The sequence below is a fragment of the Eubalaena glacialis genome, chromosome X, assembly GCF_028564815.1.
Source record: "Eubalaena glacialis isolate mEubGla1 chromosome X, mEubGla1.1.hap2.+ XY, whole genome shotgun sequence".
NCBI classification, from domain to species: Eukaryota; Metazoa; Chordata; class Mammalia; order Artiodactyla; family Balaenidae; genus Eubalaena; species Eubalaena glacialis.
The window spans coordinates 133209370-133234290 of NC_083736.1; the positions used below are offsets into that span (position 1 = coordinate 133209370).

A 24921-nucleotide genomic window follows, 5' to 3' on the forward strand; every position below is an offset into this window, starting at 1 on the left:
AGCGGGATGGAAATGCACCCTGTCTGGACCGCTCCGTACTGCCTCCTCGTTGGGGCGTGAATTCGAGCCTCGTGGGCAGTTGCAGGATGGCTCCAGATGCACACGGTCCTGGAGCCCAGCTTTTCCTCCAGAGGCCTCTTCTCTTCTCTTCACAGAGCTGGGGACCCGCCGGCACTCGCTCATCCCCGGAGCAGTGCTCAGGCCTCTCAGGCGGCACAATCAGCCCCGATTCTTTTACCCAGCCCATGTTTATTAAGTGACCATCAGGTGCCGGACACCTGGAACAAATTCCCTCCAATCTCTGCCTGTCAAAATTTTAATCCTGCCCCCATGGTGTCTAGCACAGGCCTACATCATGTATGCATCGAAAACAATGAATTAAATTAAACTCGGAGAAGCCCAATACTCTAAAGCTAGGGAAGGTGTTTTTGCTTCTTTCAGGTTCAAGACTCAAATACAGGATGTTTCCATGTTCCCTCCTGGGCACTCATCCAGAGGGTTAAATATAGTGGGGAGTGTCTTCCTAGAGATTGTCATCCCTGGCTGTAAAGTCAGAAATTCAGGCAGGCATCCAGGTGTTGCAAAATGCTGAGTGACATTTTCTCCCGTTAAGCTGCAATCCTGAGTGTGCGTGCGTGCTGCCAGCTGATACCTCAGCCCATAGGATATAATGTAAGCCTCTTGATGTTTTACTCGTTCCAGTGAAATCTATTTAAATGCTGTAATTAAGCAATTCATTTTTATATTTGTGCAAGTGCTCTCAGGATATGTCTCTTTAATTGATTTAACCAATTCTGTAGGTATTGATTTTTGACCATCTGAATACCCTAATGATGAGTTCATTTGTTAATAGAGGAGTTTCTCTTCTGAACTTAGCAATCAATGCAGTTTACCAGTACATGCCACTAAATGAAGGTATGGCTGTGTCTCGCAGAGTTGCCCCATGAAAACTTAAAGGTAAAACATAGAAATACAAAACCAGTGCAATCGATTGCTCTTCTGTCTTCTTTCCATAATGCATAGTATCCAGTTATTTGAAATTATATGAATGATTGACTTTTCACTTTTATCAAGAAATGTATTGTATAGATGCAGTTTGGGTGTATCTCCTAGTAGAATGCCAAGAAAAAACATATAAACAGGAAATGTAAAAGACATGCAAAACAATGGTAATAGAATCACATTTTATGCTTGACTGACAGTATGATTATTGATTACAGAGGAAAGCAGTCCCTGACTACGTAGCCTTGTAAAATGAATCCATGGCTCCAATCACTCTAGGCCTCCTAAGTGCTCACTTTGATGGTCTCAACAGACAGGAAACGTATTGCACTGAGTTTGTTTTCTGTCAGTCTCAGGGGGGTGTAACGTCATAAGTCTGGATATAAATGTTCAGGGCATGCTTCTTAAAAGCCCCAAAATATTCTCCAAATATTTTTATGAATATAGTATACCTGTCTATTGGACTAAAGTAACAGTTCATGATAGGTAATCACTGGGGCAGAATTACCTTACCGAAGAATTTTGTAAAAGTTCAGTCAGTATATAGAAGATGACTAGCAAGTTTCCTAAGTGCTTTATATGTAGCATTTTCTCCCTAAAGAAATATGATGTTCTGTCTGCCCTGGAGGATGGGGCTCAATAGAGAGCCACTTTCCTTCCTTCCTTCCTCCCTTCTTTCCTTCCTTCCTTCCTTCCTTCTTTCTATTTTTTCACGATAACTACATTTGATGGTTCATGTAATTCACTGTGGCCCTTGAGTCACTTCAGCTTTGGTGCAGCAAAAGGATTCTCCATGTAACAGAAAGACAAGGTCCTTCTTCTTTTTAGGAAGCTAGATTTAATGAGTGAGCAACTCTAAGCCTGTCCTTAGCCACATCATCCCTCCTGAGGAAATAAATTTGCTGCCTAGCAGGATACCAAGAAGAATACAATGCTGGTAATGAGACAAGAATTGGCTCATAAACACCCCTTGGGACGAGATGAGTGTCTTCTCCCTGGGAATATAATTTCTCAAGCTGCCATATCATGGAGGAGGTTCACTGAGGGCAGCATCCTCAGGGCTTCCCAACCTCAGGGTCAAATGTTAGTGAAAAAGCAAAGAGCCCTCCTGATGGAGTGGGTGTGAGAGGAGGGATGGCTGATGAAGAAGTCACTGTGAAAAGAACGATGCTTCCTAGGCTTCCTTGCAGGAGGAGAGAGTGGCGGGGGGGGAGTAGCGTGTGCACTTGTGCCTCCACAGTCTCGGGTATCCTGACCTCTCTACCACCAACGCCAATCCCAAGAAGGTTCAGGGCAGAGGCCTGTGTGAAGGTAGAGGGCCCTCTCTCCTGCTGGGCTAGGCCTGGCAGGGTCTAAACACATCAAAGTCTTCGTCGAGTAGGACTTTACAGACAGAAGCATTCTGTTCACCCCAGAACTGCTTCTGATATGGAGAGAGGAACTGAATGGCTTCTGTAATCCTCGTTGGAATAACTCCATAGATTTGACACTACAACCTGGTCACTAGTCAGAAAGCCCATCAACTCTCTGGCTATAAAAATGTATGCACCATAAGTTCTGGTTACCAAAGGGGAAAAAGGGTGGGGGAGGGATAAACTAGGAGTTCGGGATTAACAGATATACACTACTATGTATAAAACAGGTAAACAAGGACCCACTGTATAGCACAGGGAACTATATTCAATATCCCATAATAAACTATAATGGAAAATTTTGAAAATAATATGTATCTGAATCACTTCGCTGTACACCTGAAACTAACACAACATTCTAAATCAACTGTAGTCCAGTAAGAATAAAAATGTATGCACTGATGCCTATGTGGAATGCGGTTGCGATCAAGATGCACTTTTTTGCTTAGCATGCTGTGGTTTCTAGAGCACTGTCGTCGATGTTGGCTACTCACAACCAGCCTTGATGTAGACAGGGCAGGAATGATGGTCTTCATTTTTAAAATGAGGAAACTGAGGCTCACAGGCCTTAGCCGCATCGCTAACGTCATGATGATAAGAAATGGCAAAGCTGGTAGCAGAACCCAGGTCTGTGGATTTCTAGCACAGCACTCTTTCCAGTTATAGCCCATTGCATCTTGTTGCACCATATTGGAGTATGTTTCTTAACATTTTAATTTATTTTATCATCCCGTCTTTTTTTCAATTTATTTATTTATTTATTTTTGGCTGCGTTGGGTCTTCGTTGCAGTGCGCGGGCTTCTCATCGCAGTGGGTTCTCTTGTTGCGGAGCACGGGCTCTAGGCATGTGGGCTTCAGTAGTTGTGGCTCACCGGCTCTAGAGCGCAGGCTCAGTAGTTGTGGCCCACGGGCTTAGCTGCTCCGCGGCATGTGGGATCTTCCCAGACCAGGGCTCGAACCCGTGTCCCCTGCATTGGCAGGCGGATTCTTAACCACTGTGCCACCAGGGAAGTCCCTTTATCCTCCTATCTTATGTTGGAACTTCCTTGATGGCAAGATAAGTATCATGTTAGGGAAACGTGGCACAAAATAAGTAGAATATAGGTTTTGAAAAGCATATAGACATTACAAATTAAAGCAGCATAAGTGTTAACTGTCTAGCCTCCATTTGCCAATCAGTTTAAATTACTTTAATGTATGTTTTTAAACTCAAAATTAACTGTAATCCCAATATGTAACCCTCTTAATGCTTAGTGAATCACACTGTATCATTTCATTTTGATTTCCCTCCTTTTGCAGGGTATATCACATTCTTGAACATGTATCTGGAACTTGTATAAAAGGAAAAGAGGAATTTTCTCCTTGTATATTTTCTAGACTAGTTCTTTTACCTTAAAGCCATATATATTTTGCATGCAAATAATTCACTTAACTTTTCTTCAAAGTCCCTTAATAACTCCTTATAGCGTGCTTAAAACAAAGTCAAATTACAGTGAAAGTAGAGATCGCAAATGGTGAGCCGTTTCTCATGCCTGGCGGGCACCCCCTGCAACCATTTCATTTGGAGATGAGCGCACAGGAGGGTGACATGAGAGCATCTCACTAGAGCTCTGGGGACTCTGGAATGATCCTGGGTTAATCTCCAAAGAAAACCTCTCAGCCTGTTTTCCATCACTATCCAAGCAACCCGGAAAAAATTAATTTGAATGAAGTTATTTTCCTATAATGACTGTATAAAAAGACATATGTTTCAAAGAAACTGGCCTTGAACATGATTATGTGCCTCCTGATTAGAGAAAGATAACTGGGTCTAAGTGACAGTCCCGACACGCAGAGAAGAGAGGACTTTTCAGAAAACATGTCGCTGAATCAAAGCTAGGTTAAGCAATGTCACTTTGATTTCTCTCCTCCCCGTCTTCTGCCAGTGGCATGCTCAGCCCATCACATCTAGCTCACTTTAAAAGGAAACCACTGGAACACCGTGTCCATTACTTTGTGATAATCTAAGTCTTCTTTAAGAACAGATTTGTTTGGATTTTAAGGGGTTGGGAAAAGTGGATTCACGTGATTTCCACAATGGCCTGTCTTCAGCCCGCTGCCATATCCTCTTCCACCAGCCAGGACTGGGGGAGAAAAGGTGGTAGAAAAGGCCAGCGTGGGCGTGCAGACTGGCTGCGCTTCTGTAGTGAAGGTCAAGGTCTCTCCCCCACTCCTTGCCGGCATCGGCTCTTCCTTTCAGCATCCCTTAAGGGACTGCTCAGAGACAGGCATTCATACCCTAAACACCTGTGAGAGATGACTGGGCCAGCCAGACACATAGTCCTTGTTTCCTCATTTTCACCTGTTACCTCATTCCCTCTCTTTCTCACTATACTTGCCAAAATTCAACCTCAGGCACAGATGGTGAGAAAATGATTTTTGCCTACCGAGCCAAAGAAAGTGCCCAAGTATTAACGGGTATTTATCTAGAAACAGAACCTGAGACTTAATAGAAGAGAAGGACTTGGATTTCCAGCACTAATGTCTAAACTGGGGAGGTATTTCATTGATTTGAAACCAATTGCTTCCAAGTGCACTGAGTTGTTGTTATGCATAGAGAGGTTCAGTATGCTTATGCCTTGGTCATTCAGAATGTCAAGTCCAACGTTAGATTATAAATTGTCTCTGTTACAAGTGGTTGCCTCTGCCTTCTAATTTATAGCAGTATTCTCTTCATCTCTTAGCCCTCACCCACCTCCAGGATTCGCAGATATAAAGGTCTCCAAATGGATACCTTTTAAAAGAGTCTGAAGAACCCTGAGGTTGGCAAACCGCTGCTTCAACGCTCCCCATACTGAATGTTATTTCTACAGCCTGAAAGAGTTTGGCGGGGTACAAGTTTGGTTCTGATTACATAATTATGCTACAGAAGTATGAAAAAAAATCCTCACTATAACCCTCCAGGTGCTTAAACAGTTTGATAGACTGTAGCCATTCTGCCATCAGCGCCCCCAGCTGTGTTGCTTAGCAACATTTTAATTCCAGAAGAATCGAAGGAGATGCAATCCCTGTGGAGAGGGAAACAGAAATAAGAGGGCTGTTGACAGATGATCTGAGTTGTTTCTTCTAATATACTGTGAAGATCACTAGCTCTTTTCATGAATGATAAATGGACTGTACACAGATCAATGGGTTCAGCAATAAACTGGGACCAGGCTCCATATCTAAGGCACACAGGCCGAGAGGCCCAGAGATTTCCTCATTTCGATGATTTGGTGTGTGTTTTCTTAAAGGTTCCACGGGAGGAAATTGATCCAAGCCATCGGTCAGCCCTTGCCCTTTTGTGGTATCTGCTAATAAAAATGATTTTAGAAATGGATACTTTGGCCTTTCTATCACCGGGCAGGTGCAGCCAGGGGGCCAGAGCAATGCAGGGTAAACGGTTTCCCACCAGAGATCTAAAAATCCCCAGATGTGCCCATGACCATTCCCTCTGTGTCTGCCTCCACACCCTGTCATAAGCCAAGCAGGTGCACACGGAGGAGGGAGATGAGATATTTCTGAAATATTGAGAATGGCCAATTATATGAATACTTACTTATCTCTAAGCCAATCACAATGAGTTCCTTTAGTGTAAGGGATTTAAAATCTAATTGGTTGGTATTATCTGGAGGTAGGAAAATATTACATATTCACATAATTAGAGGGAAAGACTTTTCTGAATTACAGACATGTAAACATACAGACAGATACAGAGAGCTTATAGTTTTAATTCTAAAATTTCAGACATAAGTCAAGCATATACAAAGTTCACACGTCCATTTTAAAGACCTGGTCTCTTCTCAGTGGGTATACATTCTCAATTTATTTGAGCTCAAAATACACTCACAAAAAAGAACAATAAACCAGATTCTCTGTCCTCTTTCACCCAACAGAGACAAGGTCTCAATAAATCATCCATTCCTTTCTAGTGATCAACAGATGGTCAGCCCAAATAGAAAGGAGAACCATCCAGGAAACTTAGGGGAGTCGTGAGGAAGATGGAGTTGAGTCTTATCTCAGAATGTGGATGGCAGTGTGGTCCTTTGAAATTAGCCATTTTCCAGAACGTGAAAGGATGGAGTGGGAGTGGGGGAGTTCTTAATGATCGCTGTTTTCCACAAGCACAGGGCTCAAGTTAAAAAAAAAAAAATCAGAGGGAAAAGTGGAGAGAGGAGGATGGAGTTATGACCCTAAGGGCCCACTCTCACAGGCACTGCTGAATTTCCCAGGCAGCCCTGGCAGTGCCCGCCTGTGTCTGAAAGCTGCACTTGGACCAGTAACCACGCTCCCCGGGAGAGGAAAATTGCTTTCTGGGTCTCCGGTCTGCTTATCTCCTCATGTTTCTGAAGAGCATTTTATATTGCTTATTGTTTTGATAACTAGTTGCAAAGATTATGCCTGCTAATGTTGTCTAATTGCATTTTTTTCTTCTGTTCACAGGCTGTTGAAAAGGCAAAATCTAAGAATAATCCTGTAAAGTAAGTTATTTTTTTTTTATTAGTTGGAAATGTTCATTTGAATGTACTCCAGGCATGTGAAAAAAGAAGGTCATAAAAGAGACCTTGATTTTGAGTTCATCTCTATTCGTGACAATTTAAAAACAAAAACAAAAACAAAACAAGCGAAAAAAAAAACCCTCCAATGAGCAGGGACCAGCTTTTTGATTTTTCCTGTGGTCCTGATGAGGAAGTGCTCCAAGTTATGCCCAGTTTACATAAATTAATATGTGCCGTCCATGAATAGCTGCCAAATACTATTATAATCATATTCAATGCAGAGTACTTCAAGCCTTTGGGTTTTGCACATGCTAAAAAGATTACATTTTTAATTGCAAACCTTGGACCTATGACAGAGACGTAAATGGCTGAAAATGTGCCAAGTGATTTCCAGCCACGTGGGGAGGTTTGGCACCTCAGCATCAAGGCCTCGCTACTCTGTTAATGAAAAGCTCATAAAAATATATTTAACTGAAGGTTTTTCTAGCTAACAGAGAGCTATTTCCAAGGCATTTTATGAGACACTCTTAAATTATAAACAAGCTGCACAGCACTCTTTTAAATATAGTACATCTTAGACAGCCTGTCTCTTCCAGAAGGGAGACTTTCAAATTAAAGATGGCTGTCTTGTCATTTGGGTTTGTGACATCTGATTGCAGTGTTATGATGCATACCAGTTCCACCAGCCATGTGGCCTAGGGAAGATCTGCTCTATTTGCCAGGTTACTACAGGTCTGGTAATATCACATCTCTAGGAACTATGTGTTAACTTATGTCAGCCGACTTCCATTAGAGTGGATAACAAATGCAGAAATGGGGAGTGCACTGATTTGTTTTTTAATCTGTATCTTTTAATATAAAGTGTGTCTCCTGTAGATGGCATATAGTCAAATCTTGTTTTTTTCCCCCAGTCTTACAGTCTCTGCCTTTTGACCGGATTGTTAAATCCATTCACATTTAATGTTATTATTGATAGAGTTGGATATATATAGTTAGTTATACAGTTATCTAGTTGGGACTGCATTGATTTTTAACAGTTTCTGGGAGAGTGGTTCAGCTAATGCCAGTGACAAGAGGGCTGCTTGTGTTTTATAAAATAATTAACTTTTCCAAGTCACCAGGGTAGTGTTTAGCACACCATTAAATCCAAGCTCCAATTCATCTTTCCAAGAGGTTTTGTGTACTTTGTTTTTAAATTTAATTTTCTTAGGCCATGGAATATTCCTTATCAGCCTTCTGTAGCCTCTGGAGGGCTATCTGTGGTCTGGAGATGTATTATGCTATAGTCGTCCTATGGGAGCATTTTTAGTAGCTGAATTTTGGTCTGGTTGTTTGGTTGGGGTTGAAATCTTCTCTGCAGCCTGCTTTCTTTTCTGTCTTTGCCCGGAAGGCTTCTCTACTGCGAGCCCATGGCAGGCAAGCTCCATGGATTAGAGGATGGCGCTAATGAGGCCAAGGCCAGGTCTTGAGTCCCTGGGTGGGCCATTAGTGATCTTCTTTCCCGTAGTCCGACTGCGCCCCTCCCTTCAGTCCACCTGCGGGCAGATGCATGCCCCAGGTCACGAGGGATGGGGCAGAGGCTGGCGGAGTGTAAATCTGGCCCTCAGTGGGACAGACATCTCCAAGTTCAAGCCCTCCCGATAGGAAGTGAGTCCCAAGCTCCATCTTTGCGTGCACAAGACAGCCTATTGGCAGTGTGCGGGGCTTCGTTAAATCGTACTGATGGCCTGGAAGTGGGACCAGTTTTCTATCTGCTCCTTGTGAGAATTCGACCCTACAGATAATTATATTTTTTATGAGCTCTGGCTAATTCACAGTACAGACTCTATCGAATGTCTAGCACTTTAAGGAATGTTGTAAAGAGAAAACAGAAAAACTAGAAGAGCCAAAGGATTACGAATAGCATGTGGAACAATGTTTTACTTTTAAATATATTTGAAGATCTGTCCAGTAACAAACCTAAGTCACAACCAACTGGTAGGTGTTTAGAATTGTCTTCCAATTAAATAAGATACCGCTGTCAGCGTGAGTTTGAGTGTCGTGTTGCATTTGGTACCTAATACCTGATACCTAGCTCAGTTGCCCAGCCACAGCCATCTGGGTACATTAAGAAGACAGCCTTCTTCAAGACCTCAGCTCGGGGACAGGAATTTCAGAGCACGGCTCAATTAAACTGCCTGACAGCAGAGCAGAAGCGAAGTTTTTTAAAGTTTTACGTATAGTGGTCCTCTTTCCGTTTCTGATGTCTGCCAGAGAATTTCAGTTACACACAGTGCACTGCGATCCCAAGTAGAGTCAGGGTTTGTTACGTGTTTTCTGAATGAATGAACAAGTAAACAAATTGGACACATCCCAGAAAACAGTCCTTTCAGGAACGTGGCCTGGAGGCTTAATAAGACTGGTACCTACCCTAGTAGAGTGTCAGGGCCAAAGGGTTCGTATGTTGTAACTGACCAAGGCGTCCATTCTCTTCTTCTGATTCATGCCATGTGTAAAATGTTCCTACGTTGCTCTGGTTCATACTAACTGCTTCGCCTCTGAGCAGTTATTGGCTTGATCTTGTATATGAGAATTAACATGTGATTGTTTGGGCGTACAATGAAAAGTGTGTACGGCCTTGCTGGAAAAGTAGAGGTCTGGAGGCATCATTTACAACTCACGTATGAACACAGATTGGTGAAGATGATCATTATGTGTGATTGGATGTCATCCTCTGGTGCAGAGTTTGGCAAATGGTTGGGGAAAAAAATCAAAAGAAGACTATTACATGACATGTGAAAATTATATGAAATTCAAATTTCAGTGTCCATAAAAGAAGTTTTATTGGCACACAGCTACACTCGTTTGTTTCAGTATCGCCTGTGGCTCCTTCTGTGCTACAGTGGCAGAGTTGAGACTGTACAAACCACCAAACCAAAAATATTTACTATCTGGCCCCTTACAGAAAAAGTTTGCTGACCCCTGCTCTGGTTGGTCAGGTAGGAAAAGGCACAGATGTAAACTTTTCCATGCCAGTGAAAGTTAAACTATGAACCCTTTCTCTTTTTGTCCTCTAAAACACTGAGTAGGTATTTACTGAGCCCTTTACCTTGTGTTCAGGACTTTCTGGGGCTGAGGTATCACCTAATCCTTATTCAGAGCACAGAGACCATTCTGAATTCAGGATCATTGAAAATCGTTATGGATATGAGGTCCATTGACGGGGCAGTGATGCCTCAGAAACCCGTAAACACATAGCTGGAGTATGTTGGTAGTCTTCCAAGTTGTGTGTAGATGGATATATTGCAAATGGCATATACATTTTCTAAAATTCTATTACTTCCCAGGATCTAACTAAGGCTAATTAAGCTTTCAATTCAAGTGAGGGTAAATGATTCACAATGTTATTTACTTTGTATATTTTCTTCTCTAAAGGTTCGCCTCCCCCCTCCCTATTTCTCAACCACTTGTTTAATTTATTTTTAATACCTTCATGGTTGTAAGCTTCTTTCATCACCGTAGGGAGACGGTGGTACACATTAATTACACTCCATACAAAGGAGAAATTAAATATATGCTTAGTGAATGTAAGCACATAATGTACCTGGATACACTAATGACTTTACCTTGAAACATTCAATATTACCTCTGAGGATAAGAATCAAAATTGTACGTTCTTAAGATCAGTGATCAGGACAAGAGATGCTGGTGTACCTATCAGTCAATTGGAACCATGCCCGTATCAAAGCTTGATTAGTATGTTCAAACCGTGCCTCTTTAATGTGTCAGAGAGACTTTCGCTTGTATGTGAACGTTCTGCAGCAATTATCTGCAAGCTTCATTGTGGCAACAAGGCCTGAGAGATGTACAGATTTCTTTTACCATATGTGACTTATCACATACATTTTTTTAAAAAACACATTTCTGTTATTAAGACATATGTGGTAGTACACTTCTGCAAATGTGAATTGCTTTTGGCTAAAAGCCATGTACTAATAAGTTGAGTTGAATCTAACCGAGGTTGACATCTGTTACCAAAAGGGTGGGCAGCAAGCAGTTATCAAGCATAAAATTCTTCCTTGCGTTTACACGTTAACAACGTTAAGCAACGTGGTGGTTGTCTTTCACAAATCGGGATCCGAATCCACTCTGCTTAGGAAATTACAGCTTTCTTTAGGCACTGATCCATCTTATAGATACGGTGGTTTCATTATTGAAAATGACAAATAGCCACAAAGATTTTCCTGACCACGATGTTTGTGCATTGTTCATTTATTCATCCAGTGAATATTTATTGAGGATCGCCAGCATTCCAGGAACTGTGATAGATGCTGGGGGAATTAAAAATAAATCTGACACAGGTCTTACCCTCGAGGAGTTTAGAGTCCAGGAGGAGAGATCAAATCGGTTTGTAAGGAACTAAATACAAGATAGAGAGACATATGTTCGTTAAGTGGGGACAGATAAGGTACAAGGGAAGCTCTCGGGATGGAAAGTGCTTCTGGTTATCACCATCGGAGAAGATGGGGGAGGGGGAGTGGAGGAAGAGACTTTAGGACCAGGACTTCAGAGACTGCTGGCTTGAGACACTGGTGCTGAGGTGGCAGACAGTGAAAGGACCGGCTGGAAACTGAGGCTCCCAAGAAATGATGGCCTAGGGCCCTCGGAGCTTATCCACATAAAAGAAATGAGCTTGGTAGAGTCGGATAACATTGAAGACCTCTACCTTGTTACTGTGAATCATCAATTAGTCCACTAGTTATTAAACATAAACAAAGAGCCCATGGACCTGGGGTCTAGTCCTGAATCCAACACTAGCTTGTGGTGTGAAATCGGATATGTTCCTTCCTTGCTACACACCTCAGCTAGATTATTTATATGGTTCTTCCACCTCTTAAACATAAACCAAAGCTTCAAATTTTGTTTTATAATGATGCTTATTTGAGGAAATACTTGATGTTAAAGTTTGATGTAGATGCGTACCATCCCATACATTATAAACGTTGCATATATGATATATGCGTTTATACACACACATGCACACGGGCACACACACACACAATGCCTTTTCCCATAATTTCTGCCTCGTGCATTCATGAAATGAGGGACAAGCCACATCACTAAAGTTTTAAAGAAATATGTTAGCTAGATTAACATGGCTCCAAGGATGTTGGGTTGAGCCTTTTAGATGACCCCTGTGACCAAAGGTGACTTGTGGTTGGGGTCCGTATCTCTTTGGTGCTCTTGGACACATGCGCATCACAGACACGCAGCGCATCCCTGCAATCTCCATGTCCCCTCAGAATGATAAGGCCGTGGATTCTGTACTGTGTTCTGCCGAGTCTTGTGGGACTGTCTCCTTTTGGAACAAAAGGCTCCAGCACCACGGAGCTTTGGCAGACACTGTGCCAGCCCTTTCCTGGAGCACCCTGTGAATAACGCAGGCTCAGAGAGGTCCTGTAGAAAGAGGCCAACTTATCTTTGTCTTACCCAGGGTTTCCCAAATGTGTGTGTTGGACCAGGGGGCATCTTTATCCAGCACAGTGGCTCATGGGATACAGAATTGGATGCTCCGGTCTATGCAAAATAAAAGGACCACATGGAGGCCTGGCCTCCGTAGGTGGTTTGAGAAACCTAGGACCTATTAATTGGTATCCAGTCTCTAACGAGAGTATTCGAGGTGAGCAGATGATTGAGAAAGTCCACCACGGGAAGGAAAGAAATCCCCCATGTCTGAAATGATAGACTATCTCCTGTGTCTTTTACTGTTCACACTGTCAGTGATTTTTATCAGTTGTGGGTGTCCTGGGGAGAAGTTCTCAATGAGGGGAGGGGACGTTTAGGGTTAGGTCCCTCTGAATGAGATCCCTGAAGCCAGCAGTCATCAGTGTGCTCTCTACGATGTCAGCTAAAGCATAGCCACCCTCTAATCGGCTCTGGCCATTTTAAAGGTAGTTAAAGGAAACATAACAATAAAACCTCTTTTTAAACAGCTACGTAAAATAAAAGGTGCTCTCTATGTCATCCAGATAGCTATAATTGGAGGCAGAAGGTTCTAGCAGTCATCTTCATACCTAATGAAACTTGCACAGATTTCTGGACACCCTCCTTTTCCTTGGTAATTGGAGTAGCATCATCTAGGGAATCTCAGAGGAGACAACTGAGACCTAGAGAGTGGACTGCCCAGAACCCCGAGATTCCAGCAACTCTTTCCACTTTGAACCTGCTGCCTTGTTCTCATCACCTCTTAGGACACACATGGTCACTTTCAGTGCCTATAAATTTGTTGTTGGCTTTAAAAGTCTTATTATCTAACCTTGGTAACAGTTTGGTTTCTGAGAATATGACAACAAATGCTTCAAAAATTAATGAATCAGCACATTTGCAGGCACTTTAACAATTATGCCAACTTCGATTATGTTAACTTTATAAGGAAGAGTTTCTTCAAAACTTCAAGCATGTTGGTTTGTCTCATTATCGCCACTCATCTTTCTAAAAGCTTGATGAGAACCTTTCTTCTTTAGGTGGTCAATTAACACTAAGAACCGTGATGATAAAATGGAAACAGAAAGCACCCAGTTCTTGGTGCAGCAGAGCAGCCTCAAGCGAGCCAGCAAAGGTGCAGTCAAACCATTTTAAAGGAAATTCAGCCACTTTTTAAGCAACATTTTGAAAACACCTCTTTTTATCCTGTACTTCATTAAGTAGCATGTTACTTTCTAACTCTGTGCTTCGTATTAGCATTTGCTGCTTAAACAAAAATGGACGACTTTGTTTAATCCATGCGCACAAGTCAACTCAGTTTTTGATACATAAGAGTTACACCTAGAATTTTATTTTAACGTTACCATTCAGCGATCTTTCAGAAAACTGTTGAAAACTCAGAATCACATGGATGATCTGCTCGAAATTCCAAGAAGTCATGTCATGTGTTCTTTTAACCAACATGATTTGTGCACCTACTTTGTGCCAGGCTCCACTGAAAGGGAGAGGAGTTAGGGAAAGCTTCTGCCCTGAAAGTTGGCACACTCTGGGAGGAAATGGACACATCATGCCCTACAGGCTCTGAGAGTGAAACGTATGCAGCATTTTCCGTGGCTGGGATGCAGGATTGAGCACCTGCTTGGAGGAGGCTCTCCCTAGCTCAGCAGGGGCCCCAGTGAACAGGGGGGATGAAGCCATTCAAAAGAGAACAACACTTTCAAAAGGCACGACGAGAGGAAAGCACATACGTGTTGTGAGCAATATCTGGGAGGTGGAGGCAGCTAAGGAGAAGAGGCGTTTTTCACAGGAGCAGGAAATACCAAGCTTACTGGAAGCAACACACTGCCAAAGACTCGGGCCCCACTTTTAGCATGAAGAGGAGAGTAGTACAGTGTAGACACAGCTAAGAAAACGCTAAACAGGATTCTTTTGTTCCAGAAAGTTAAAGGTGCGAGGTAGGGATGGATTATAAGGCACCCTTTAAAAAATGTTTGTGGGGAAATAGACATCAAATCCTTTCTGATTACATCTGGCTAATCCTCCTCTGTGGACTTTTATGTAACTCTCGCTCCTGCAGGGCGTCTCTGAGCCTCCAGCTGTTCCCTTGTGGCTTTACCAACCGTTGATTGTTTCTTACATTTGAAAAATTTTAATTTTCATACAGTACCTTTCACGTTATTCAAACATCTAGGCTACACTAAGACATACTATTTTCGGTAGGCATGACACATAACACTATTATTCTAGCTTCGTTTTCTGAATTCGTTCCACAGACATACAAATTCTTTCTGAATGTATTTTTATCATCCACAAATGTAAGCACAGTAGGGCTATTTTTATTTCTAGAGAAATGATGCATGGCCCCCCTGGTAACTATGCGCAGGGCTCCAAAACGCTAAATCCGTCCTGCATCTACCACAGAACACGTTCAAAGTCAGAAGCCTGGGGTCATAAGTTATTTCGTTGACCACTAGTTTAGGGAGACTGAGGACAGGAGGAATGACTTACTTTGGCCAGAGACTGAAATAGGAAATAAATAGTTTCTGCTTTATTAAAGCTTTTGCCCAAACCAACAGCAGTTATCTGGAGAGTCAACATTAAAAAAAAGACAAAAAAAAAAAAAGATAAATCATTCTTCCACAGGAAAATGTTTCCATTTGTAGAATTTGTAGCATGGCGGTAGATCGCGTGTCGTTATAATCCAGTTTTTACATGCAAACACATTTGTATACTCTGTGCATCCATCTACCCTCATGCTCCGAGGTAATTTAAATCCGAGATAGAATTGTTGCTGATGACGTTGCAGATCTTTTCCTCAGTGTCCATTTCCCTGTCCTCGCCACACCCTAATATTTTGACTGCTTTCCTTCTCTTAACCCCCATGTTCCCACAAGCAGGGTCCACGTAGTTAGGGAAAATATTTCAGAAAACTCTGGATTTTTGCTTATTTTGTTAGCAGCTTCAGGGAGTGGATGGCTGTCTACCTCCATGGCGGCCCTGTGAGTTACTGGCAGGGCAAGCCCGGGGCAGCCAAGAGGCTCATCCACACCCACTGGTCTCCGCATTATCAAACCCTCTAAGTGGGAGTGGCCAGGAATCTGCTAATAATAGCATCTCCATGGAGAAGCACACCTTATTCATTTCTCTACCACCAGCTGGAGATGTGTATTACTACCCACATTGGCTAAGTGAAAGGTTAACTGGCCTCAAATCATGACGCCAGGGTTTACTAAGCAAATTTGACAAGCTGGTAAGCTTGCTTTGAAGATCTGCGTAGACGTATATATACTCGCTCTACACACGTATATACATTCATATATAATTTAAACCCCACCTACTTCCAAAAATAGATTTGATGTGATTGAAACAGGAGTGTAGAGGAGGATGTTTAAAAGAAACAGGAGACCCTACTATTTCCTAGCACTACAGAAACATCTGTTTTCATATATGATGCAACTAGAAAATGCTATGTGTTTCTAAATCTACCCAAATGAGGGCTGCCCTGCAATAACGGAGCTGAGCATTGCCGGCCCCATCTTCAGGGATGTCATGGCGGTGCAGAGGCTTTTGGGAGATCCTCTTGGGAAGTTCCATCATGCATGTGTGAGGTTCTTCGGCTGGTCCTTAGTGATGGGTGGTAGACCTTTGAATTGGGGTTTAACTTTTGAAAACTAACTAGTCCAGGACAGTGATTTAGAGTCATGGATGTTGAAAAAGTGGGTAATCAAGACAATCAATGTAATATTGTTTCAAGATATTAGTGATTTTCTCTTGTGGATAGTGAATGCCCTGAGGAGGAAATTTACAAAGGCTTTGTAAAACCAGAGCAGGAGCATTGGACAACCACCCCGTGCAAAATAGCAACCCCTCCCGCATAGACACTCCCCATCCCCTTTACCCTGCTTTAGTTTTCCTCTTTAGCAACTGTTAGCATACCGTATCTATCCATCTGTCTGTCTCTCTGTCAGATCGATCGATTTAGCTAGCATCTATCTAAGCTTTGAAGCATCACCTTCCATGAGAATGTCAGGTCCGTATGAGGGAGAACTTTGTTACTCACTGCTATAACCGTAGTACCTCAAAGAGTCCCTGGCATACAGTAGGAGCTCAGTATTTGTTGAATGAATGAGTGCAGGTGTCTAAGGATATGGCTTTGAAGTTCCACTGTCATAGTTCAGCATGAATATGAGTTGAATCTTAGAGGAAGCCTGATATTGCACTCTCCTTGTTAGCCCTCATGTGAGTTATAACTTTTCCTAGAAAGGAACCAAGCTTTCCTTTAAAGGAGTCAATATTCCATATGGGCTTAACTCTGAGGCATTTTAAAGTGACCTGAAGGGAAGGTGCGGGGTGGGGGGGGTGGAAAGATGTCAGCGTCCCTGTGGGTGGGGCTTATGCGTGGGCAGTTGCATTTGATGTCATTAAGCATTCTCAAGAATGACAGAAGGCACATTTTTGTCACTCTAGGACAAGGAAACAGAGCATTCAGTTAACAGGTGACAACACGTGATGGTTCCTATTTTTTGGAAAGGCCATCTTGATGCTCAGAAACTAGCAGGATGGGACACACAGCAGCCAATGCCGAAACACGCACACTTGCCCTCTTCCTCAGCGCTGGGGAGTCTGAGAAGCTCCTGATCTCCGGTTCCGCCTCCCCCCATACTTCACCGTCACAGCATGAAGAAGCCTTTGGTCAGTGTCCGCACTGACCAATAGCCCTGGCTCTCTCTTTAAGGGAGCTGGTCTTTAAGCCACAAGGGTTCAGGCAGTAACTTCTGTGGAGCAGTAAAACGAAACAAACCTTCTTTCATCTCATGTTATTTTCATGAATATGTAAGTAATTAAATCCTTTGGTCACATCTCAGTAGACGGAGTTTAAAAAACAAATTTCTCACTGGATATCGATGTGTCTGAAAGAAACTAGAAAACAAGACCGTGTTTCAGGAAATAACACTGCTTCAAGGTTCATTTTGCCTCATACAGCATTTCCTAGAATTGAATTGCCTGATCTCCTCCCTCGGGGATTGCTCTTATGCTTGCAAAAATCGAGGCTGATTTTATTGGAAAATCATCTCTGGATGAGGAACGTACTCCAGAGGAACCTTTGCATGGGACGAACAGGTTTCTGGTGCCCATGGCCCATTATCCAGGCCGGTGCTGTGTGAGTTCCCAATCTTTCTGTTCATTCAGCCAGCACATTCATTAGCCATCCTTCAGGCAGCCTGAATGAACAAGACAGATTAGGGAAATTTACTTTGAATTGTTTGGGGGACTTATTGACTAACAGGTCAGTAATCAAATTCTAGCTTTTAACATACACATTAAATATTTTACTCGTCATGGCAGGACTCCCTGTAGTTTGTACTTCAAATGCTGATCATAAAACAATTTGGCACAAAGATCTAGGACGTTGAAGCTCTTGGATGGATGACAGGGCAGAATTATGGAGGGAGAATGGTGACACTGAGTAGTGAAGCTCTCATACTACCTTTGCAGGCATAGCTCATCCAACAGTCATTGCCTGCTTGTTGACTTTTTTAATTATGAAAAGAATCCAGAGTTATCTTGACAGCACAGCTAAACAGGAGACCCCAATTCAGAAATGTACCCCAGCTCCCAAACTCCACCAAGTGCAAACTGAGAATACTATAGACACAATACGTCGAGCCTCCAGGACAGAGGAAGGGAAGGAGAAAACTGATGTAGAAGCCACACATCAGGGGGCTCTGGTAACCTTGGGGTGACATTGACTCTGGAGACTGAAGAAAAGGTACTCAAAAGCTTATTTGATTCATGGTTATGGGAGAGTTGGCGGGGAGGGAAAGACAGAAAGGATAGTTTTATGAACAAGAGTGGGAGACAGAGCAGAGTGGACCCTCATCAAAGTATATACTGCATCTTAGCCCTTGAACTTCTTAGGCAAAACCTACACTAGGAAGAAGAGAGAAGATTCCCTTGTTGTGTTGCTGTTAAAAGTCTCTCTGCTTACGGCCACTCATCAGAGCACAAGAAAACTTGATCAGAGGTGATGGGCTTGATGCCTACCTCTAGGTTTAAAATAATTCAGACGTTATGTGTAAAAGCCAAAATGTTGGTCTGTGCTGACTGGTTGGGACCCTTCTTTTATGAATTTTGTGCCCAGATTATTACTATCATTACTTTAACCGAGAGAGGGAACGTAAAACAACTCCCAGGATCCAGCAGTCACACAAAGCTCTTTAACTACTGATGTACCTGACATAAGGCTTAATACTTGGGTTTCCAGCAATCGAGAAGCAGCCCTACGCAATAGCACCGGAGCTCAGTTCCCAGTGGGCATAACGGAGCTGATTAGATGTATTGAGTTCTTTGTGTCATTCAAAGAAAGCAGAATCTCATACACGTCGGTGTTAGCTTCCTCTCACTTCATTTCAATTTTCAATAACCAGTGTCATCACATGTAACAGTTTCTTCATAATGAAACTTCATGTCGAATTGGATTTGTCTTTCAAGTGAAAGCACGTGGTGAAGCCTTCTGAAATCTGATCCTTGAAAGAATTTTTACTGCTACAAAAATCTTCAGTATACCTCAAATTCCCCAAAACAAGAATAAGGCAGCAAATGAATAATAAAAACAAAATTGCTATGTTTGAAAAAAAAGTTATATTTCTTCTTTCGCTATTTGAGAGGCCTGGGGAAAGAAGTGCTCTGGTTCATCAAAATAATTTGGCTAATGGAACTACCACGTGTAGAGAGAATGATTTTCAAGGAGTTACAGGAGTGTCTGATCCAGAGACCATCCCACACATAATCTAATCCTTCGTCGATGATTTAGGAAGACCATGCAAGATTATCACAATGAACAGTTCTCATCGTGCCATTTGCACAGGAATCCTGGTTGCTCAAAAGTTCTCGGTGTTTACTGTTGGTAGGAATGTAAATTGGTGCAGCCACTATGGAAAACAGTATGGAGGTTCCTTAAAAAACTAAAAATAGAGCTACCATATGATCCAGCAATCACACTACTGGGCATATACCCAGAAAAGATGAAAACTCTGATTTGAAAAGACACATGCATCCCAGCACTCATAGCAGCACTATTCACAATAGCCAGGACATGGAAACAACCTAAGTGTCCATCAACAGATGAATGGATAAAGAAGATGTGCTGTATGTACAGTCGACCCTGAACAACACGGGGATTAGGGGTACCAACTCCTGCACGCAGTCAAAAATCCAGGTATAACTCCACAGTCAGATTCAACAAACTGTGGATCATGTAGTACCATAGTACGTATTTAGTGAAAAAAAATCCATGTATAAGTGGCCCCATGCAGTTCAAACCCATGTTGTTCAAGGGTCAACTTTATAGCTGATGGAATCTTATTCAGCCACACAAAAAAGAAGGAAATCCTGTCATTTGTGACAGTATGGGTGAACCTTGAGGTCATTATGCTAAGTGAAATAAGACAGAGAAAGTCAAATACTGTATGATCTCACTGATATGTGGAATCTAAAAAGAAAACCAAACTCATAGAAAGAGAGAGTAGATTAGTAGTTGCCAGGGGTGGGGGGGGGCATGGGTGAAGGTGGTCAAAGGGTACAAACTTTCAGTTTTAAGATGAGTAAGTTCTGGGGATGTAATGTACAGCATGGTGACTATAGTTAATAATGCTGTATTGTCTACTTGAAAGTTGCTAAGAGAGTTGATCTTAAAAGTTCTCACCACACAGACAAAAAAAATGTAACTATTTGAGGTGATGGATGTGTTACCTAACCTGACTGTGGTACTTGTTTTGCAATATAGTATATCAGATCATCACGTTATACACCTTAAACTTACACAATGTTATATGTCAATTATATCTCGCTAAAGATGGGGAAAAAAAGAGCTAGGTGTGTAGATGCAACCCTGCTCAGTCTCACTCCTCAAAGAATCCAGTTCTGCTCCTGGATTTGGCAGTTTGGTGTTAAATCCCCCCTATGCTCCACCCGCTTCCTACTGCCTCGACAGAACTATAGTCAATCTCACAGTGATGTGAAAAACAATCTAGTGTCCGCACAAATTCTCCAATGTCCAGATAAGTCAAGTATCACCTAGACAGCTTGTCTACTAATTCTCCGACATGAAAATAATTGAATTAGGGTGGTTTGGCGATGGATTATTGAGAACAGAACTTCCCCACAGTTTTTTAGTGGCATAGATTGCAGAAATGCAGGTCTACTGATCCTTGTAACACTTGGGGTGGCAGGACCCAGGAGCCCTGGAGTCTCTTGACTACAAACCATACTATTCCAATCCTTTCCTACATGGACCAACATGTGGAAAAGGTTAGAAAACGCTGTTCTAGGGATTTGAGCGTTATGCATCCATGTTCATCTTTTTTAAGATCAAAATTTTTCAAAGCGAGATAACGTCCTCAGATAGTGAAAGCTTCAAGGTCATAGTTCTCTCTTCCTTCCGCCAATTGTTGATGGGCTAAGTTAGCGTTTCCCAAAGTGTGGTCCATGGATCGTGTTTTGAAGGATGTTAATAGGTGTTATGCAGGAAACAAAACAAACAGGTGCATGTGTGGGTGTGTGTGTTTGGTGCAAAGTGGTCAAATAAATACGGGAAATGCTGGGTTTAAAAGTTTTCTTCTAAGTTGAATCTTGAGCCCTTAACGTTCTAATGGACATTGTGCATCTCTCAGAGGGGGAATATAGGTTATTGCAGTGGTTCCCTAGCATGTTTGACCTAGAAGCCTTTCGTCTATGGAATATCAAAATCTACTTAGAGACATGCTGGGATCAGTAAAGCTGGGTTGCATTAATGATGTCAGCTCAGTAAGTTAAGCAAAGTCATTCTCATTTGAGGGTACCTCAGTGAGCCAGAAACAAGTTTCTTTAGCCAACCTACTGTTGATATATGGAGCCACTGGGGCACAACCTGGAAGGTTCACCAGCTTACCAAGAGGGCCACTAAGGGGGCCACTAGTCTGAATCAACTAGACAGTGGTCCTAAGCAGTCTTCAAGCCACAGCCCCATTGTAAGCAGGTAAAGTGAACTGGAAAATTGGAGTTATGATCTGATGAATTACATAAATATGAATACCCATACTGTCCAGATCAGCATCTCCTGTAATGTCTATCCCTCTCTTAAAACTGTCTCTATTTTAGACATATACGTTGGTGTTTTTGATATGATGACACAATTTTTAAAACTAGCTATTTTAAGATATAATTCACATGGTATATTCAAAGATTTGTACAACAGTCATCACAATCAATTTTAGAACATTTCCACCATCCCAAAATGAAACCCTGTGCCCATTAAGCAGTCACTCGCCATTCTTCCCTCCTCCTAGCCCTTACCACTAATCTACTTTCTGTATCTACGGATTTGTCTATTCTGGACATTTCATATAAGTGGAATAATACAACATGTGCTCTTACGTGTCTGGCTTCCTTCACTTAGCCTCATGTTTTCAAGGTTCATCGATACTGTAGCATGAATCAGTACTTCATTCCTTTTTATGGCTGTATAATATTCCATTTTAAGGATAGACCACATCATGTTTATCCATTCATCAACAAGGGACATTTGGGTTGTTGTCACCTTTTTGACTGTTACGAATAGTGCTGCTATGAACATTGATGCACAAGTTTTTGTGTAGTCATTCTTTTAGGTATATACCTAGGAGTGGAAATGCTGGATCATATGGTAATTCTATGTTTAGCCTTTTGAGAACCTGCCAGACTATTTTCTACAGTGGCTGCCTCATTTACATTCTCACCAGCAGCGTATGAGGCTTGCACTTTCTTGGCACTATCACCAACATTTGTTATTATCCGTCTTTTTGTTTATTGTCATCTTAGTGGGTGTGAAGTGAAATCTCATTACGGTTTGGATTTGCATTTACCTGATGGCTAATGGTGTTAAGCATTTTTTCATGTGCTTATTGGCCAATTCTATATTTTCTTTGGAGAAATACCTATTCAGATCCTGTGTCTTTTTATTATTGAGTTGTAATAATTCTTTATATATTCTCAATACAAGTCCCTTATCATATATGATTTGCAAAAGTTTTCTTCTATTTTGTGCGTTGTCTTTTAACTTTTTGATGATGTCCTTTGAAGCACAAAAGTTTCTAATTTTGATGAAATCCAACTTATCTATTTTTTCTCTTTTATTGATTGTGCTTTTGGTGTCATATCTGAGAACCCATTGTCTAACCCCAAGTCATGAAGGTTTGCACCTATGATTTCTTCTAACAGTTTTAGGTCTTAGGTCTTATTTTTATGTCTTTGATCCATTTCAACTTGACTTTTATATATGGTGTGAGGTAGAGATCCACCTTCATTCTTTTGCATGTAGAAATCCAATTGTCCCAGCCCCATTTGTTGAAAAGACATAAATGTGAGAGTATTTCTGCACGCTTATTTCTGGTCCATTGATCTATATATCTATCTTTATTCCAGTACCACACTGTCTTGATTGTCTTGATTACTATAGCTTTGTAGTAGGTTTTGAAATGGCTTTGATTACTCTAGCCTTGTAATAGGTTTTGAAATGGGGAAGTGCGATTCCTCCCAATTTGTTCTTTTTCAAGTTTTGGGGTTTTTTATTTTGGCTATTCTGGGTCCCAATTACACATTGTTTAACCCCATTTTACTTGTATAGACACTGTCTTTTGGTTTAGAAGGCTAAACCAAAGAGTAGGTATTTAGACTTTGCATATGTGACGCAAAGACAAAAGCCTTAGCAATACAGAAGTGGATATTTCCAATTCTGAATCCAAGAGCCCCAAGAGAATGGGATTGGGAATCAGGCCTCAAATCTATTCAATAGTCTGTGAACTAGGGTGTAATCAAGGTCCTCTCCAAATCTGTGTGTTTACACTCATGAATCACTGTGATTTGGATTTCTCTTCCAACTATGCTGGAGACTGAGAGTCCCCATGGCCTCCATTGTGGATGAGAACCACTAGGTGACTCTAACTAGGGAATGTCAACAGAAAATTTTAAAAAGTCTTCCCTTTTCTACACTCCAAATGTATAGTGAGGAGGAATTAATAGCATTTTAAGCGTATTGAGAGATTTCGCAACAAAAGAAAATTATTACTTGATATGTTCAATGCTTGGAATAAAATTATGTGGCTCTTTCTCAGAAGCATCTAACATCTTATGGATTGGTAAACTGGTGTTAAGTATGAAGGGTGTTCTTCAATTCTGTGAACTATTCATTCTACTTATAAAACGGGGGGTGGGAGGGTATGGCTGTTGTATCACATATCCAAGGCTTCCCAATCCATGTTCTTACTTCTTGGCATTTTTCTATAATTTTATGAAATATTTTAATATGACAAAGTCACTTCAATTACACAGTCATTATAAGTTTTGCCAAGGTTGAGTGTGGATCGTTTTGTGTTCATCAGAGCACAAAATTAGAATTTTCATTGCTGCAACTGTAAACACTGTTTGGCTCAAAGGAATCAAGCATTTTCTCATAAAATCTTGGAGAGCTGATAATTGGCATTTTCCCTGTTTTCCAGCATATTTTAATTTTTTGAAACTATTTTCTGTTTTCCGTCCCTTGGTATATTTCTTTTGGCCTGGAAGTTGCATAAGTGAGCTCTTCCAAATGAATGGCATTGCATGCAGTGCATGAACTAGTGGGCACAGAGAGAACCGTCCCCAGAGTCAGGAAAAAGAGAATAAATTATTTCTTTAATTTTCTAAGCTTTCGTTGGCCCAAAGTCTGGCAGTTAGACCTGAGTAAGTCTGGGAAAACCATCTGGCACACCTACATCTGTTCTCACATTTGCCAATCAGGATTTATCAAAAATCAATGGCTGAAAAGCATGAAGCTCTTAAGGGGTGCTAATTTGTGGCTAAAGAATAATTCAAATGCCACACCATTTGGTCCTCCTGGAGTATAGTTTCAGTTTGGGGGAATTCAATGAATCCGTTTCATCCTTCTTATATTTTCTGGAAAAAGTAGAAAGTAGTTCATATCTACGGACCCTCTTTTCCCTCCCTTTGTCTTTTCACATACTGGAATGACTTTGCCCAGGGGGTTTAGATACCTTGGTGGTACTTACTAATGGGCACTCAGACATCCCTGCTCTCTTCCCAGTGATTAGGATGTTCTCAGCAAAACACCAGCACTTGGGCCTAAATCATTTCCCACTTACCGTTCCTGTTCTCCAACCTTCTGCCCGCCACTCAAAGTCAGTCATCTACAAGGAACCCCTCCCATCCCCCTCCCTCCACGCCAGCAAGGGGGAGAGGTCATTCATTATTCATTGCGATGCTTCCTCTTTGCCAAGGTATATTCTCTTGCTTCAGACTCGAAACAGCTCATTGGCTTGCGGGGATCCAGCAGCCACTGGCGGAAGGACAAGTTTATTATGGAAAGCACACGGCTCTGCCAGATTTCACTGGCAGGTTCTGAAGCCAGAGCAAGAAATTGGCTGGCACTCTCCATGCATGAATGTCCTTTGGCCTTCACCGTGCTCATTGTTACACAGGAGCCCCTTATAAAGTACACAGACATTTTTCAGATA

General features: G+C 41.8%; 1 protein-coding gene across 1 annotated transcript in view; it reads left to right on the forward strand.

The window, feature by feature from the left end:
- AFF2 (ALF transcription elongation factor 2) overlaps positions 1-24921 on the forward strand; it is a 335919-nt gene that overhangs the window by 244186 nt on the left and 66812 nt on the right. The window contains exon 9 of the mRNA XM_061178238.1: positions 6876-6913. Within this exon, the coding sequence (XP_061034221.1) occupies positions 6876-6913 (38 nt within the window). The remainder of the gene's footprint in view (positions 1-6875; positions 6914-24921) is intronic.